Below are 16,575 nucleotides of genomic sequence, written 5' to 3'. Positions count from 1 at the left end.
ATGAGGTCGTGTGTGTTACAATTTTGAAATTCACAGTTTTGAACAGCCCCCAAGTTGCAAAGCTCAGAAAACCAAGTACTTTCAGTTCTGCCTCCTACTGGCTCGCCAGCCAGAGAGGTGGGGGGTGGAAGGAGTTCCAACATTTCAGAAATGAAAGTGATTGTTTTCCTGAGACACGTCGCACCATGCAGTGTGCGTCTCAGGACGCTGTGTGTGGTTCCCACCTCCTTTCACACTGTTCCTTCTACTCCTGCCTCCTGCTGCTGTTTCCGTTATGGGGGGACTTCAGTCCCTGCTGGAGTATCATCCTGTTCAGGCTGCAGGTGGCAGGCAGGGGAGGGAGGAGGCTGTTCTCTCTGTAGTCAGAGTGAGGGTGTGAGGCACGGGGGAAAGATCACTGCACAGACACTTATAGGCCTTGTTGCTGAAGACATCTGTGAGAAGGGGTGCTGCTCTCATCGTTATTCCAACAGGCTTGGGACGCGTGGTCCTGCACAGAGGCGACTGCCTGCCGCTGTTTCCTCCCATACTGGCCTGAGCCATGGCATGACGTGGCAGCGTGTGGTCAGCAAGCGACTCGGCCCTCTTCTGTGATGCCGACAGCAGAGTGGTGGTCAGCCTCTGAGTCCCTGACGGACAGTAGGGTGGGTGCTCCTGGCACAGCCTTCCTTCTCTCGTTCAGAGAGGACACTCTGACCCCATGATGCATAACAGGTGGCCTCATTTTTGGAACAGTAGGAATTTATTTTTAAGTTTTACAGTGTGAGACTGTGAGATTTATGTATCTTTATTATTATTATTATTATTATTATTATTATTGCATTGCTGTCATTGTCTTGAACTGAAGGATAATTTTTTCTCTCAGGTTCTCCTTCCTTATTTCTGTTGAGTCCTCCCACTAGAGTCTAGAAAGTACTGGCAGGACAGGTTGAGACGTTTCTGCTGTGTATTCTCATTGCTTTAGTCCCAGAGAGAGTGCCTGTCATTTGTCTCCCGCTTGTCCTTTCTCACTCTGAAGTGAGCTCCAGGTGAGCGTCCTCGCCAGCACACTGCCCACACTTCCCTGTCCTGTCCCAGGGACCTCCTGCTGCTCAGTCCAGGGTCAGATCCGAGTGTGAGCTCTGAGGTCAGATTGAGGGGGGACTGTCGGGTCCCCACCTGCATCTGTGGATGGAGGCCAAGTTCTGTCACACCTGTGAGCCTCACTTTCCTAACCATGGACGAAGAGACTGGTTTGCACCATGCAGAGCTGACCTGGATGTCAGTGTGGGGCGTTAGTGATGCTCTTCCCATACTGGTCCCACCCACAGGTTTCTCTGCCCACTGCTGCTTCTGCATCACACTAGAGGCTTTTGTTATTACCTGTTTCCTGCCAGAGCTCTTCTCCTGTGACCTATGTGTCCCAGTATGTGTGACCTATGTGTTTCCATCCCGGTGCTCGCACCCAGAAGCTGTGACTTACCCTTGGTCCCCTGTCCCTCTCCCCTCACGCCATCCCATCCGCTGCCCACACCGCATGGTGACACCCAGGCAAGTTTGTACCTGTGTCCAGTCTCCCTGCATCCACACCTGCTCCACACGCCCCCCTCATGGCTCCCTGTCCACGCAGCCCGCACGCTCATGTTGTTCGTGTGGGTCACAGCACAGTGCTCCTTGCTCTCGGTGTCCTGCACGTGTGGCTTTGTCACCCCATCGCTATCCCCACGTCCCTCATTCCCACAGTGTCTGGGCGGTCCTCAAGCTTGGCAAGCTCGTTCCTTCAGTTTACATGTTCTCTTCTGCTGTTTCTCCTGCCTCTTCCTTCCCTCCCAGACCCTTCCTTCCCTCCCAGTCCCTTCATCTCAGCGTAAATGTCGCTTCTGAGCAAGGTCCCCCTCAGTGCCCCATCTGAACTCATCATCCACTTGTTCTCTGCACAGTCCTTACACCCGCCGGATAGTAGTACATACTGCTTGTCCCTGTCATCGTCATAGTATGCATATATGTAAGCTCCTCCCCAGTTAATATCTGTGCAGTAAAGGGACATATTTTAGAAAACCTTCCCTCTGTTTCTCCCTGTCTCTGTCCTTGTCTGTGTTTCTCACCATATTTTCCTTTCCCAGGAAGAGCTGCCAGGGATTGTGGGAGAGATGGGGTCTTTGTCATTAATTAACGCTTATGATGAGCTGGGCACGATTATCGCTGTTATTGGGTATAGAACTTATTATATTGGGTTGTATAACTAATGATGATTAAATGATACAAATACCAGGGTCTTATCAATGTTTAAGTAGATAATTGGTTATATTTGGTCACTCATTTTTCTTATGCCATAGTGAATTCCCTCTTTTGTTTGATAAAAAGCCGGTTATAATGATTAATAGTGTATTGTTCAAACTGCTGTAAATCTCCAACACTTAGTATCTATATTATAGGAATAGGTTACGTTTGAAACATGCCAAGAAATTTTAGAGAAAAAAAATTTTTAAATGGGAAGAAGCATGAACAATTTGGCTTTGTTATCACCTGTGGTGTTTCTGTGTGTATGTGTGGTGGTGTTTTGCTTTTTTGGTTTACAGTGAGGTTTGTAGCAAATAACATGATAGAGTTGTGTTAGACATTGTCAAAGTGTATTCTTTTCTGTGTAGTTTGGAGATGACTGATATTTGTTTCAAGATCATAGGATGAGCTTTATTGACAAATAAAAATCAAAGAGCATTTTGAAGTTTTGTTACTTTTAAATTTTGGAGAAATTCAACAACATTAATATAAAAATATAGAGTAATTCATTAATTTGCATGATGGGTAATATGAAAGTCACCAGTAACAGATGATTGTGATGACAATGTAAACCTTACTAATGATGCTAACTTATAATTAATAGTGGCTTGTATATTAGATCATTGATAACAATACCGCTAGGAATTACGAGGACATAATTTCCTCTCTGGGGAGTTTGTTCAGTCCATGTGATGACTCTCTTAATTTCCCCAGAGAGGATCATCATCATAACGTTATCTCATTGCTTGGTAAATGTCCTCGGCTTCAAGTGTTAAGCAAATTAATCAATGTAGTCCTAGGGAATTGTTCAAGGAGTCTGTGCCTGCGAGAAGGGGAGCACAACGGGATGAATTTTCTTTTAAAGGGAAGAGTGTTCATGAGAAGGAAGCCATTCACATAGGCCGCCAGGTGGAAGTTAGCCCTTCAGTTAGCCTGCCGGGAGGTCTGAGTGTGCCCCGCACCACATGAGAGCCCCAGGAAGACCCGGGACCCTGAAGCTAGGCCAGGTACTCTGGGAGTAGATTTCTTCCTTGTCACATGTGATTTTGAATATCTATTTTGTTTCCTAGATTTCAGGTTGCTTTTTATAATATGACCCTGTTCGTTTATAGTTTCAGATCTCTCAAGAGATCTGAACGTAATACTTTACCACAAAAGTGGAATATAAATGTTTCCAAAATCAGTTTTAATTATGCCTTTAAGTAAAAAGTTGTGGGTGTCTCATAGTCATTAAGAAATAAAAGTCCTGTTAAGAAGCAATGTGTAGCCTGACCTGTGGTGGCGCAGTGGATGAAGCGTCAACCTGGAATGCTGAGGTTGCCGGTTTGAAACCCTGGGCTTGCCTGTTCAAGGCACATATGGGAGTTGATGCTTCCTGCTCCTCCCCCTGTTCTCTCTCTATCTCTCCCTCTCTCTCTCTCCCCTCTCTCTCTAATAAAAATGAATAAATAAAATCTAAAAAAGTAAATAAATAAATTAAAAAAAATAGATTTAAGAAGCAATGTGTAGGCTTACGTGATCCATGGTAATTAGTTACGTTTTGAGATTTTTCCTAAAGATGAATCTGTTTGAAAACAGTCTCTGTTTAGGAGTTGTAGACAATATGAATCCGCATTGTCTGGGGAGCAAGCATTTTCCAGCTCCCGAGGTTCCTGGGCGTTGACCAGTGTCCTCTTGTTTGCCTGTGATCTTAAACTCTCAGCATGCTCCTGCCAGATAACCCAGTTGCCACCCAACATAGTTTTATTATTAAAAGGATTGGGGGCAGAATAACTATAGATCTACTACATTGTCACTCAGGTAGCCTGTACCCAAGGGGTTAGACTGTCTTCATTCCTGAATTAGGAAGCCAGTCTATATGGAAATGGGGTCTCCTAGTTGGAGGCGGAGCCCAACAGTGGGTGGTACTTAGACCTCCTAGTAAGCAGGCCATTGGCACAGGGGAAATGTCACATAGGTAGTGGAAGACTACAGTTGTGTCAACTTCACAGTTGAAGTCTGTGCACACACAAGAGCCCTGTTACAAGGGGGTTGGTGGACAGGTATCCCTGCTGGCCCTTGAGGAGGGCAAGTGACAATCAGTGCTGACATGTGCCGAGTGCTAGTTCTGTCTGGGTGCTTGACAGTCACTACTACCCCACAGGCCCAGGTCCTCAGGGGCTTACCCTGCCCTACAGAAGTGGGGAACCAGGCTTGGGTCGCTCACCCAGCTCAGGAGGATGCTGGGCATCAGACTGGGCTCTGAGCCCCGCTGTGCCGACCGCTTCCAGACCTGTGCCCTTTCTGTTGGGCCGTATGGTAACTCCGCCTCGCCAGGCCCTGGAGCAGGACTGATGGGAAGCACAGTGACCGGTGTGCTCCTATGTCCCTGTAATGGGGACAGTGGAGTGTTCCTAAAGTCTCTGAATGCTGGGGACCGACGGGAGCTCTGTGTCAGCTGTGGGGAGGCTGTTGGAGGCAGAGGTAGTGGGCTTTCCTTGCAGGTCTGCACTTTTACCCACACGCAGGTAGCTCTGCCCCAGAGTCACTTGGAACCTGGGGTAGCTGCAGTCACAGAGTTGTCTGGGCTTCGACATTCCTGAGGGCCTTACATTTATACTCACAGCTTTAGGAAATACATGTTGTCTGCTTCATGTCGGGCTACCTCATCCCTCTGGATACAGAGATAAAAGTTGGATTCTGCTTTTGAGAAGCACAGTATAAGGAGGGAGAAGTGTGTACGTGTAAAGAAAGAGCTTACCTACAGTGAGACGCAGACAGAGTGCAGTGCCTGTGGTTGGTTTAGTGCTGTTTGCAGGGTGGCTGTTGGCTGTGCTCGATGGACGCACGGGGCAGAGCCAGGGAGTGCCCTGTGGGCCAGAGAGGACGGTCCGCAGCTGGGCCAGACCAAATCTCATGGAGGAGGGAGGCTAGCTGGTGTGAAGGTGGGCGATCCCAAAGCCGTGGGCAAGAGTCAGTGACGAGCACAGTGAGGCCGGGGCATGGCGCACTTGGAGAACAGAGGTGTGGTTGGTGGCTGAGGCCCAAGGCCAGGTACAGGCTTGACTAAGAGCTCTCTGTCATTGTAAGGCACACTGTCTTTGTAGCATAAGAAGCAGACCAGTAGTTTTACTTTTATAAAGTTGAAGGTCCTTTAGGTGACTCATACAGCTCAGAAAAATACCTGGTCCTTAAGGGACTGCGGGTGACTGAGACCTAGTTTATACACAAGATTGAGAACAGAGAAAAGGCCATTTAGTGATTTTTATTTGGTTATAATTCATCCTGATTTGAATCTCTTTATTTAGCTGAATTTTTAAATTTCCATTATAAATGTGATTTAAACTAATATATATTTAAAGTTTATATATATATAATATATATATATAATATATATATATTATATATATATATGTATGTATATATGGAATTGGAACTCATTCAAAAAAGAGAACATGGCTTTTCCTAAAAGTAGTTCTTTAGTTGAGTGGGCACTCATTGATGACCCTATCTTTGTTGAGCGTACCTAGCACAGTGCTACCTGCAATGGGATATTCCTGTCAGCATGAAGTGTGGCGTTGAAGACAGTCTAATAGTGTCGTCACCGAGGTCTGTGTTACCTACCTGTCTCACAGTCTCTGAGAGGAGACCTCTTTCCGCATGAGCTTGTGTTTATACAAATTGCAGTGCAGCAAAGAGACCGAGGGTAGTGGCGATGTGCAGCTATGATCCTTCTCGTGTCAGCTCGCCATGTCTACACTGGCTGACAGGACATGAGAGCAGATGAGACAGGCTGTCACTCAGACACACTGCCCTTTGAAGAGAGGCCATGGGGGGAAGAGGTGCCACAAATGGGCTGCGAAGTTTACATACACTGCCCACTGTTAAACAGATTACGTCTAATGAAGTGTCTAATGCTCGGTCATCTCAGCCTAATCCTTGGTGGCAGTTCATCCCTCCACTGCCAAAACATACCGCCCTCCGGCCTCTCTTGCGACTCTGGCCGCCACGCACAGGGAGGTGCCCAGTCCTAATAAACCCAGACTGTGTGTGATCTGACATGCAAATGTAGGTCATTGCATATGTAAATGTGCGATTACAGACCTGCATGCCAGAACACATTAGTGAGACTCTGTGCTCAGCATGTGGCTGTCGCACTGCCTTAGCGGTTCCCGTGCATGTTTGTCAGTCATGATGCTGACAGAGGACGGGCTTCCCCGTCAGTAAAAGTGTGGGGACCATGGGGAAGTGTCCCTGTGATGAAGCTGTAGCTCACTGTGGAGACTGACACTGTTGTCAGGAAGTGCGGTCTGGTCTGCACCGACCCTGGAGAGAGGGGCTCTGTGTCTTACATGGCGTGGGCTGCTTAATAACAGGTGCATTACTTAGAAAAGCACAGGCAATTAAAGAAGTCTCTCCTCTTGAAATAATACTTTTATTGAAAGTCAAGCAACTATAACAGTTGCTACTAATTAGCCCCTTGAGTCAATGGGAGAAGAGTTACGTTGTAGGTTGGCTTTGTTGCGAAGGCTCCTGTTTTGTCCCAGTGACGATTATGTATATATTCATCTCTGTGAGGACAAAAGGAAATCTTGTAACTAAACAGCAGGGTACATTGTCTCCCTTCATTTGATAACTTTATTTTATTTTGTTATTCTTTAGTGTGGTATATACGTGTTTGCAGTTTCATTTTTAACCCGTGTTTCTATTCCCAGTCTTTCATTTTTCCTCCAAGACTTGAAACTGAAAAATATTAGGGGGTTACCATTAGGGTCTCATAATACTGGGTTGTAGGTTAGGTGCCCTTGTTTAGTAACTGTTGGGGGAGAGCCAAGACTGTTCTTGGAACTCGGGGAGACATAGGTTTGTTTCCATAATGTGCATTATTGGAAGGTCATGAGAAATCAAATTAGATGGTGTATCAAGTCCTAATATGCACAACCTATTAATTTGGAGGTACCACAGTGGACTATGGTACCACTATGACAATCACTTACGGTCTCATTTATGAAATGCATGTCTGAGATGTCTTGTAGTCTGGTTATTGTGCATGTCTTAAGAGAAGAATGACACTTTTCAGTGACAGTATTTTGGACTGTTAGAAGAGAAGCCGTGCAAAGTGACAGACATCACTGCTCCTTTCTCCTCCTTTTGGGAAACACTATGTTTGAATCACAGTGCGACTTTAGCAGAACTTTGCAGAGTTTTTTGCTAGCATCCGCACATAGGAAGTACTGAAATGTGTTAGTTATAAAAGGAAATGACTTCTCCATGAACAAGATACCATATTGTTTAAAAAATGTAATTATGCACTGAGGAAAGAAGTCTATAGACCATGTCACCCCAACGATGTGACCTAGGATAAGCAAAAGTAGGGAGACAGTCACAGCACCAGTGGGACAGAGGATTTTTAGGGCAGTGAAGATACTGTGTAATACGATAATGGACACACGTCACTGTGCATTTGTCCAGATCCGTAGAATTACAGCACCAGGAACCCCAATGTCAGCTGGGGACTCCGGGGTATGATGATGTGTCAGCTAATCAGTTGTAGCAAATATGCCATCTGGTGGGGACGGTGACATTGGGGAGGCTCTGCATGGGGTGGGGGCAAAGGGTGTAAGGGAGCTCTCTGGACCTTCCTCTCAATTTTGCTGTGAACCTAAAACTGCTCTAAAAACATAAAGTCTTTATAAAAAAAAGCGGTGATGTGACTGAACTTTTTGCCGCTGGAAATGTCCTCTGCGGAAAGTAAACGAGTGTCGGGACCCTCATAGGTGTTCATGTGTTAGGCGGCCCATTGGGCTAAATGAGTATATATTTATCCCTTTTCATTCAAAGCTACTTTGAAAAAAGAAAAGAATTATCAAAGAAGTACTAGGTTGCATAGGACGTGATTATGTTCTGTGAACAAGAGACAGTTTATAGGAGTTCCTGTCTAAAATTTTAAAACTTCCTCGTCCTCTGACATTTCACATCCTTCTTCCTTAATTTCTTTTTTCTTTTGAGTCCTTTCTACCTGATGTACTGTGTATCTATTTTCACATTTGCTGTGTTTATTATTTGCCTTCCAGTCATAGGATAAGTTCTGGGAGGGCAGATCATCTGTGGCTCATGGCTGGGCCCGCGGCAGGGAGAGCAGAGCCTGGCCAAAAGGGGCATCGGCCACCATTGAATGAAGGCATGTCTGCAGGCTCACCGTGGGGCTCAGCCGCTTATGTGAATACAGTCCTTGTGTATATCATGTGAATGAAAATTTTTCTGACTTATTTTAATTGCAGAAAGCCTTACGACCGGATATGGGCTATAATACCTTAGCCAACTTTCGAATAGAAAAGAAAATTGGTCGCGGACAATTTAGCGAAGTCTATAGAGCAGCCTGTCTCTTGGATGGAGTACCAGTAGCTTTAAAAAAGGTGCAGGTAAGATGATTTCAATTCTCTACATCAATGTGACATTATCCATATGAATAATCAATCATGGATAGGGAAGTTTGTCCTGATGGATTGGGTAATAACATTACGTCTTGTGGTGGGAATTCTGGGGAAGAATAACAGTTGTGCCCTCCAGGCTTGAATTGAGGGCAGTGCACAGTGGGAGTTAAGTTCCGTTTTACTGTTGCCTCTGGGTTTGTTCACACTGACTCAGTCATGGCCACAGTGAGCCTAGAAAAGCTGTCACAGCCTGGCTTCCACGAGGCAGGCTTGCTCTGTCACCTTGCTCCTCCCTGGACATGAACTGGGTGTTGTGTGCTCCCTGGAGCTGTGCAGCTCTGGGCTTGAGGACAGGAAGGAGAGTGAGGAAGGTGTCACCTGTGTTAGCACACAGCAGTCAGCGTTAGGGTGAGGCATATGAATGAACTAGAGACCACAGCTCAGTGAGTGAAGGAAGCTGGAGAAGATGCAGGCAGAGGACTGCCCTCTCGCCTTCGACCTCCCTGCTGCATTTGCATTGTTCTAGAACAGGGGTTGGGAACCTATGGCTAGCCAGCCAGATGTGGCTCTTTTAATGGCTGCATCTGGCTTGCAGACAAATCTTTAATAAAAAAAAATAATGTTAAAAATATAAAACATTCTCATGCATTACAATCCATTCATTTCCTACCGCTCATGTTCATGGTTGCGGGTGGCTGTAGCCAATCACAGCTGTCCTCTGGGACAACACCAAATTTTTATTGGATAATGCGTAACGTACATGGGTTGTTGTATGGCTCTCACGGAATTACATTTTAAAATATGTGGCGTTCATGGCTCTCTCAGCCAAAAAGGTTCCCGACCCCTGTTCTAGAACCTGCCTCTTGTTTCCTGCTCAGGCTCCGCTCCTTCTCCCCGCGGCCCTAACCCTGAAACTGGCCCCGCCCCACCACCCGGTGCTCCCTTGCCCTCTGGTCTAGAGAACTGTCTTCCTGCTTCTGAGGACCTCTGGCCTTATCCCTTTCCACTTACCTGTCCCAGTAAGGTGCTGCTGTTCACTGCTACCCCGAGATTCCGCCTTCTACAGTCCTGGTATCCTTTCTCTGGGACACCTGTGAAACTGGTCTCCTTTCTTTTCAGCTGATGAGGGTATCCACAGTGGAAGTCAAGCATTACCCAGCCTCAGCCACCGCCTGCGCACATGCACGCACGCTTAGCAGCGAATGTCCCCTCCTGTGTGCGGGGGTTTCACTCTCTGCTGTCTCACAATTGCATGGCTGCCCCTGACACGCCCCCCCCCACACTCCCTGGTACCCTGGGTGAGATGCCCCCCCACACTCCCTGGTACCCTGGGTGAGACCCCCCCTCCCTGCCTTCCTGGAGCTGCCCATGTCTCCCACCCAGCCCATCTCCCCCGAGAGCAGTAGCAGATGACCTGCTTGCTGGACTTGTGTGGTCAGCTGCCTCAGCACACAGCTTCTGACACCACCTCCCCTCCCCCATGTCTGTGTCCGTGTCTGTGTCCATGTGTGTGTGGCTTCCTCCACCTCCAGGGTCCCCTCTTTGGTCCCCTTGGTGGCCTCTCTCTGCCCACTTCTGTTGCAGTGGTCCTCACCACTCTGAGATGGGGCTGCTTGCTCCTCCTACACCCATGTTGTCACTTACAGCTCCTCTCCACCTGTGCACTCACTGTGGAGCCCAGCTGGCTGTGCTGAGCTCCGGCTCATAAACCTGAATGACAGGTGGGCTTTCTGCTTATCCTGAGAGGTTTTTTAATGTTGAGGGAGCCTATTGAATGGAAGCTTGTCACTGTGCTGGTGCAGTGAGTCAGAGGCGCCCCTCTCAAACAGAGGTTTCCTCAGTCACAGAACAATCAGTGGTGCAAACAGGTATCTAGTTCCGTACCATCATTGCTGGGACCTTAAGGGATCCCCAAGAAAGAAATTGAGGCCTTTTTCTTAAGTTGAGTTTATTGGGGTGACACCGATTAACATAGTTCTATAGCACATCTCCGGACACTGTATCGTGTGTTCACCCCTGACGCCTTTTAACTTGTAGCTCAGAGCGGTGGGTGCATTAATAGAGGACGTCTGAGAGAAGCGAGGGTCTGGGCCATCAGGCAGTTGGAGTAGAGGGGTGAACACGTGGTTAGGGCAGAGGGTTGGACGCACGTCGGGGCAGAGGGATGGACGTGTGGTCGAGGCACAGGGATGGCACAGGGATGGACGCGTGGTCGGGGCAGAGGGATGGATGCGTGTCAGGGCAGAGGGATGGATGCGTGGTCGGGGCACAGGGATGGACGCGTGGTCGGGGCAGAGGAGTGGACGCGTGGTCGGGGCAGAGGGGTGGACGCGTGGTCGGGGCAGAGGGATGGATGCGTGATCGGGGCAGAGGGGTGGAAGTGTGGTCGGGGCAGAGGGGTGGAAGTGTGGTCGGGGCAGAGGGATGGACGCGTGGTCGGGGCACAGGGATGGACGCGTGGTCGGGGCAGAGGAGTGGACGCGTGATCGGGGCAGAGGGGTGGAAGTGTGGTCGGGGCAGAGGGATGGATGCGTGGTCGGGGCACAGGGATGGACGCGTGGTCGGGGCAGAGGAGTGGACGCGTGGTCGGGGCAGAGGGGTGGACGCGTGGTCGGGGCAGAGGGATGGATGCGTGATCGGGGCAGAGGGGTGGAAGTGTGGTCGGGGCACAGGGATGGACGCGTGGTCGGGGCACAGGGATGGACGCGTGGTCGGGGCACAGGGATGGACGCGTGGTTGGGGCACAGGGATGGACGTGTGTTAGGGCAGAGGGATGGACACGTGGTCGGGGCAGAGGGATGGACGCGTGGTCGGGGCACAGGGCCAGGAGAGGCAGGGGCATTGGGGTGAACAGAGGCGCTGTTGGGGCTGAGATCAGAAAGGGGGTGGCTGAGGCCGCATCAAAGGGACTCATTTGCTTGGGCTCTGAGAAGCTGGGGCACCCAGAGGATCCTTGGTTATGATCCCCATGGATGGGAGATTTATTTAAAGTGAGTTATACCAGGTTTGTCAAACTCTCTTATGTGTGTGAATTTTTAAGTACTCTTGCTGCTACATTTTAAGTGTTTTTTGTTTAACAAATTGACACACACCTTTTCAAGTACGTTCCTGCCCAGTTCATTTGAAGGCCTCTCTTTCCTCTTGAAGGACACCCAGCATTAGCCTCTTTAGCTGCAGTGGTCATCTGTAATTTTGGCAGAATTTGAAGATGCCAGAGGAGAACTTTTTAGATGATTCACAGAATACCATGAACTTGTCAGCCTGTACTTGTCTGAACACTACCAATAGCTTTGCTGTGACTAAGTAGAAACTAAATTTAAAAACTGAAAGGAACTTTGGTAGAGCTGAAAAAGATAGCTTCTAAAGACAGACTTATAAATATTTTATGAACCATATTTTTCCAAAATCCAGGTTCTTTTTCTCCCACATGTGTTGCCTTCTCGTGCATATGGAACGAGACAGATTTGAATCCGTGTCTGGGAGTGATTTAATCTGAAGGTTTAGTTTTTATTTTGTCTCGACTTGCTGGCTGAGAGGAAAAGAAAGATACTTCTGAATTTCCAATGGAATGTGTTTAGAACTGTATTTGGTTCAGAATTCAGTTTTGCCTGAAATGTGCCAAGCAAGGCTTGTTTCTCTCTGGGTTTGAGGAGTGACTTTTGGTTAAAAGTCAATTTGTCATTCTAAAGCCTTGTGATTGTAACTTGGAGAGTGACGATTTCTGCAGCGAGCATGTTCGTCTTGGTGTCTTGTGTCCAGTTAGGACTTCCTAAGGCTCTAGTACACATCTCACGCACATCTCACTCGCTGTCTTGTGTTTAAATAGTTTTCCGTTATCAAGACATTGATTACTGGGAGATTAGATGAATATGTGTCTCCAGGCTAGTGACTTCTTTATTTTTAATCAGTAGTATAAGAATTACCCTTTCTCAATCTCCTGGAAAAAAAAAAGTTTTCGGGAATTCCTTCAAGGTCTGAGACATTTCCAGCTTTGTCATTCCCCACATCTGAGTTCTCTGCAGTCCCCATGTGACTCCTATTTCCTGAGAATAGTATCAGCATCCGGGGTTTGGCTGGAATCAGTGGTTTCTCTTGCCATTCTGATTTTTTTTAAGGGCTAAGTAGTCTGTGTGCGTGTGTGTTTCATTCCTGTAACTAACATCAGGTGCAATATTTCCTGTTTGCATTCATATCATTATTGTTTAGCGTGTTACGTAGTAACATTGCTTTCCTGGTGTCATTTGGGGTACTTGGGAAGGAGTAGCTTCTCTTTGGGAAATTGCTGTGTTCAAAGCTTATACCTTTCCATAGCAAACTCTCTGTGTTGCTTGTTTCTGTGAGAACTCTGCCCGAAGTGTGTTGTGCTTGCCTGCATCTCTGAGTTGAGTGTCCAAAGCCGTGCTCTCTGCCCTTCAACCCCGGGGGCCCGGCCTCCACTGTGTTCAGGCGGCACCTGACCGGTGTGCAGTTTCTGTGTCCAGGTCCGCACTCTGCTCCCGACAGGGGCGTCTCTTGTTGGCTTTTATAATAAAGCCTGATAATGAGTTAGAAGTCAGCGTGGTTTTGTAAGGACAGAGGCAGGAGCGTGAACAGGGACACTTGTCTATGTCAGCCTTACACATCGAGTGAAGCCATGAGGATTCAGGAGCACTGTTGTCTGTGAGGCTTCTCCTCCTGTGAGTCCTTCATGAGGTCCGAGCTTCAGTACAGGTGGCCGTGTGCCGTTAGCCCTGCGTTAGTGTCCGCTTGCTTCAGGTGTATTCTCTTGTTCCACCCAGCTGCGAGATGTGCCAGGGCTTGATGGTTGCAGACAATTCCTTACTGATATTTTACGTAAACTTTCTGCTAGTGGTTTGCCGCCTTTTGTCCTTTCTTCCTTACCCTTTTCTTTTCCATTCTGCTTCATTCCATTCTTCCCTCCTGAACCCCGAGCCATTAACAAGCTCCCTGTGGCTCAGAGAGTTGGCATCACTGCGGACTGGGAAGACGCTCCTCTCTCTGATGCGTGTGCCACACGGACAGCTTCTTCTGTCACTCGAATTAAGTGGAAGGTGGGGGGGGGGGGCGAGACCATCAGCTTATGTCTCGTTTTGTAAGTCGTTAACTGGATATGAGCTTGCATTTTTTTTTCAAATCTTAACACTATGCAGTGCTCAGCTGTTTAACATTAAACTTGAAAAACATAAACTTGATATTTGAAGTTTTCATTAGAGACAGTACAATCAAAGCAAGTTGAAGACCGTAGAAATAGGAAGTGTTTTTCTGTAACATTAGGTGGGAAAGTATATCCTGCTTCATATGCCCTTGTTAGTGTCACCACGTAACAGACATATGTTTGTACAAGAAATAGAAGGAAGTGATCAAAGGCCAACATTGTTTAGGGGAGTGAGTGTATGGATTTATTTTTGTTTTAAAATTTTATATTCTTCCCACGTATTTTTTTTGAATGAAAGAAACATGAGAACCGTGTGTGTGTGTGTGTGTGTGTGCGCGCGCGCACGCGCGCATAGTAAGAATGGTGTGGAGCCGAAGTCGCCTCTCAGGAGCTGTAATTACGCCCCCTGTTCTGTAGCTGTTTCCACGTTACTTCTGGCTGGCAGGACCTTGCAGTTCTTTCTAGGTTCGGCTCTAATGCGACCCCTTCCTACATGGGAGGCCTTGTTTAGGTTTCGGCTACTATACTTTGCACACACATGTATTTTAGAACTTAAGGGTTAGTTGTTTAAGCGTTAGGCTTCATAACAGCCGGGGCCGGTGGAGAAAACACAGACCCTGGAGCTGGACTGAGCTGGGTTCAGTCCTGGTTCTATCACTGACCAGTGTCACAACCATAAATGTGTACTTAACCTCTCTGAGCCTTGGTCCGGCTCCTGAGGAGGCGAGGATCATCACAGCAGGTTTGGAGAGCTGTGCCCTCTGGTCAGTGTTTAGTAATTCCTGCTGGACTTAAAAAGACTCTACCATTGCCTTCCTTGCTGGTGCACACCTGCTTTTTCTGGAAAATGCTAGCTGTTGGCATCAGGAAGACTTGATCAAGTTGATGACTAGAAATGTCATTAAAGTTGTTTTGTTATGGAACTACAGTTTTAATCAGCTTGTAGTATTGACTTATTCAGATTTTTTCTATAATATTCAGGATACTAGCCTTGGCTGGTTGCTCAGTGGGTTGGAGCGTTGACCCAATACGCTAAGGGTGTGGCTTGGATCTCCAGTCCGGGCACATACGAGAATCAACCAGTGAAGGCATGGATAGGTGGAAGAACAAACTGATATTTCTCTCTCTCTCTCTCTTTTATTCTTCCTCTCTCTCTAAAAGCAATAAATAAAGAATTGAAGAAAATATTTAGGCTATTGCTTTGGCTCATTGTCGATTTTCCATACTTAGAACATTGAGAAATTTGTTTTCAGAGATATTAAATATACTTTGTATGATTTATTTTTTTTTTTATTCATTTTAGAGAAGAGAGAGAGAGAGAGAGAGAGAGAGAGAGAGAGAAGGGGGGGTAGTAGCAGGAAGCTTCAACTCCCATATGTGCCTTGACTGGGCAAGCCCACAGTTTTGAACCGGCAACCTCAGCATTCCAGGTCAACACTTTATCCACTGCGCCACCACAGGTCAGGCTTATTTTTGTGTTTTTTCACGAGACCATATTTCCCATCCTTTTCTTCATTGTCACTCTCCAAGGAGCCTTTTCAGACATTTTTTTTCTAACTTTCCCCATGAAATTTTAATTCACAGATATATCTGTTGATGTGTTATACTGTATATATAATTTCTGTGCTTTATACCTGAAACGAGTAAGATTGTGTCACCATTCTCTCCAAAGAACCAATCTCTCCTCCTTGGAAAGCTATTACCTGTCAGGAGGGCCAGCCTCAAACGTATGAGACGTGACCGGATTGTGCAGGTTCAGGATTCAGAACCTCGCTTATAGTTGGATAAACCTCAGAAGTGGGTCCTGGCTGCTCCATCAGTTAGCTGTGCGGACTTCTCCCTGCTTTCTACACCTGCTCTTCTTCTTCATCTGTAAAATGGGAGTGCTGATAACCCCATGAGGATTAAATGAGTACTGAATGACGTAGTTTATTTAACACATGATAATCATTCAACATACTAGATTAACTATTCTTTTTTGTATTAACGATCACAACTTCATCCTGTCCTGTTTGAACTGAAAACTTGAAATATCTGATTGTTCTTGTCTCCTGTTTAGTACCGACTGACTCTGGGGGGGGGGGGGATGTAAGCTCTAATGGTAACATCAAATAAAATACCCACAGATCTCTGCAGCTCCTAAAAGCTAATAGGGAATAAAATCTTTTTAGCATGTATATGATTATGTATAAACTATAATATATCTACATGGTAACTTGAACCACAGATTATTATTTTATTAAATAATTCTGGATTCTATTTTTAGATCTTTGATTTAATGGATGCCAAAGCCCGTGCTGACTGTATCAAAGAAATAGATCTTCTTAAGGTACATGCCCAACAAGCAACTATTGACCATTTTGAATATGTTGATACATTACACTTAAAAACAAAAGGATTTTAAAGATAACTTATGGTCCTCTAATTTCAAGTAACTATAAGTTTGAATCTCAGTATATTTGAAGAATATAGTTACCTTTTGGAATCATTGTAAAATAATTTAATTGGAACATTTGGTAGGATTTGCTTTTTTATTCTCGTTTTCAAACTGGGAAATAGATAGAATGGGCCTAAAACATTGAAGAAATTGTTTTCCTGACTATCCCAATTAGACAGATTGTCAAGATCAAGTAATATAAATGCATAGTAGTATTATCTCAAGACATGATGTATTGAAAACGTGGGCTAATCCAGAAGCTCCCATGTTCTTAATGCTATTTGTATCTTCTTTCCAGGTTTAGGGAGGTG

The 16,575-nt window shown here is 46.4% G+C and overlaps 1 protein-coding gene across 2 annotated transcripts in view; it reads left to right on the top strand.

Moving 5' to 3' along the window:
• The window catches only part of NEK7 (NIMA related kinase 7), a 92,968-nt gene that overhangs the window by 35,951 nt on the left and 40,442 nt on the right, over nt 1-16,575 (top strand). For both annotated transcript variants that reach the window (XM_066379880.1, XM_066379879.1), the window contains exons 3-4: nt 8,520-8,660; nt 16,094-16,156. In XM_066379880.1, coding sequence (XP_066235977.1) covers nt 8,520-8,660; nt 16,094-16,156 — 204 coding nt within the window. The remainder of the gene's footprint in view (nt 1-8,519; nt 8,661-16,093; nt 16,157-16,575) is intronic.

Source organism: Saccopteryx leptura, chromosome 1 (assembly GCF_036850995.1).
Source record: "Saccopteryx leptura isolate mSacLep1 chromosome 1, mSacLep1_pri_phased_curated, whole genome shotgun sequence".
NCBI lineage: Eukaryota > Metazoa > Chordata > Mammalia > Chiroptera > Emballonuridae > Saccopteryx > Saccopteryx leptura.
The sequence above is the reverse complement of the archived record's forward strand: the minus strand, read 5'-3'. Positions and strand labels throughout refer to the sequence as shown.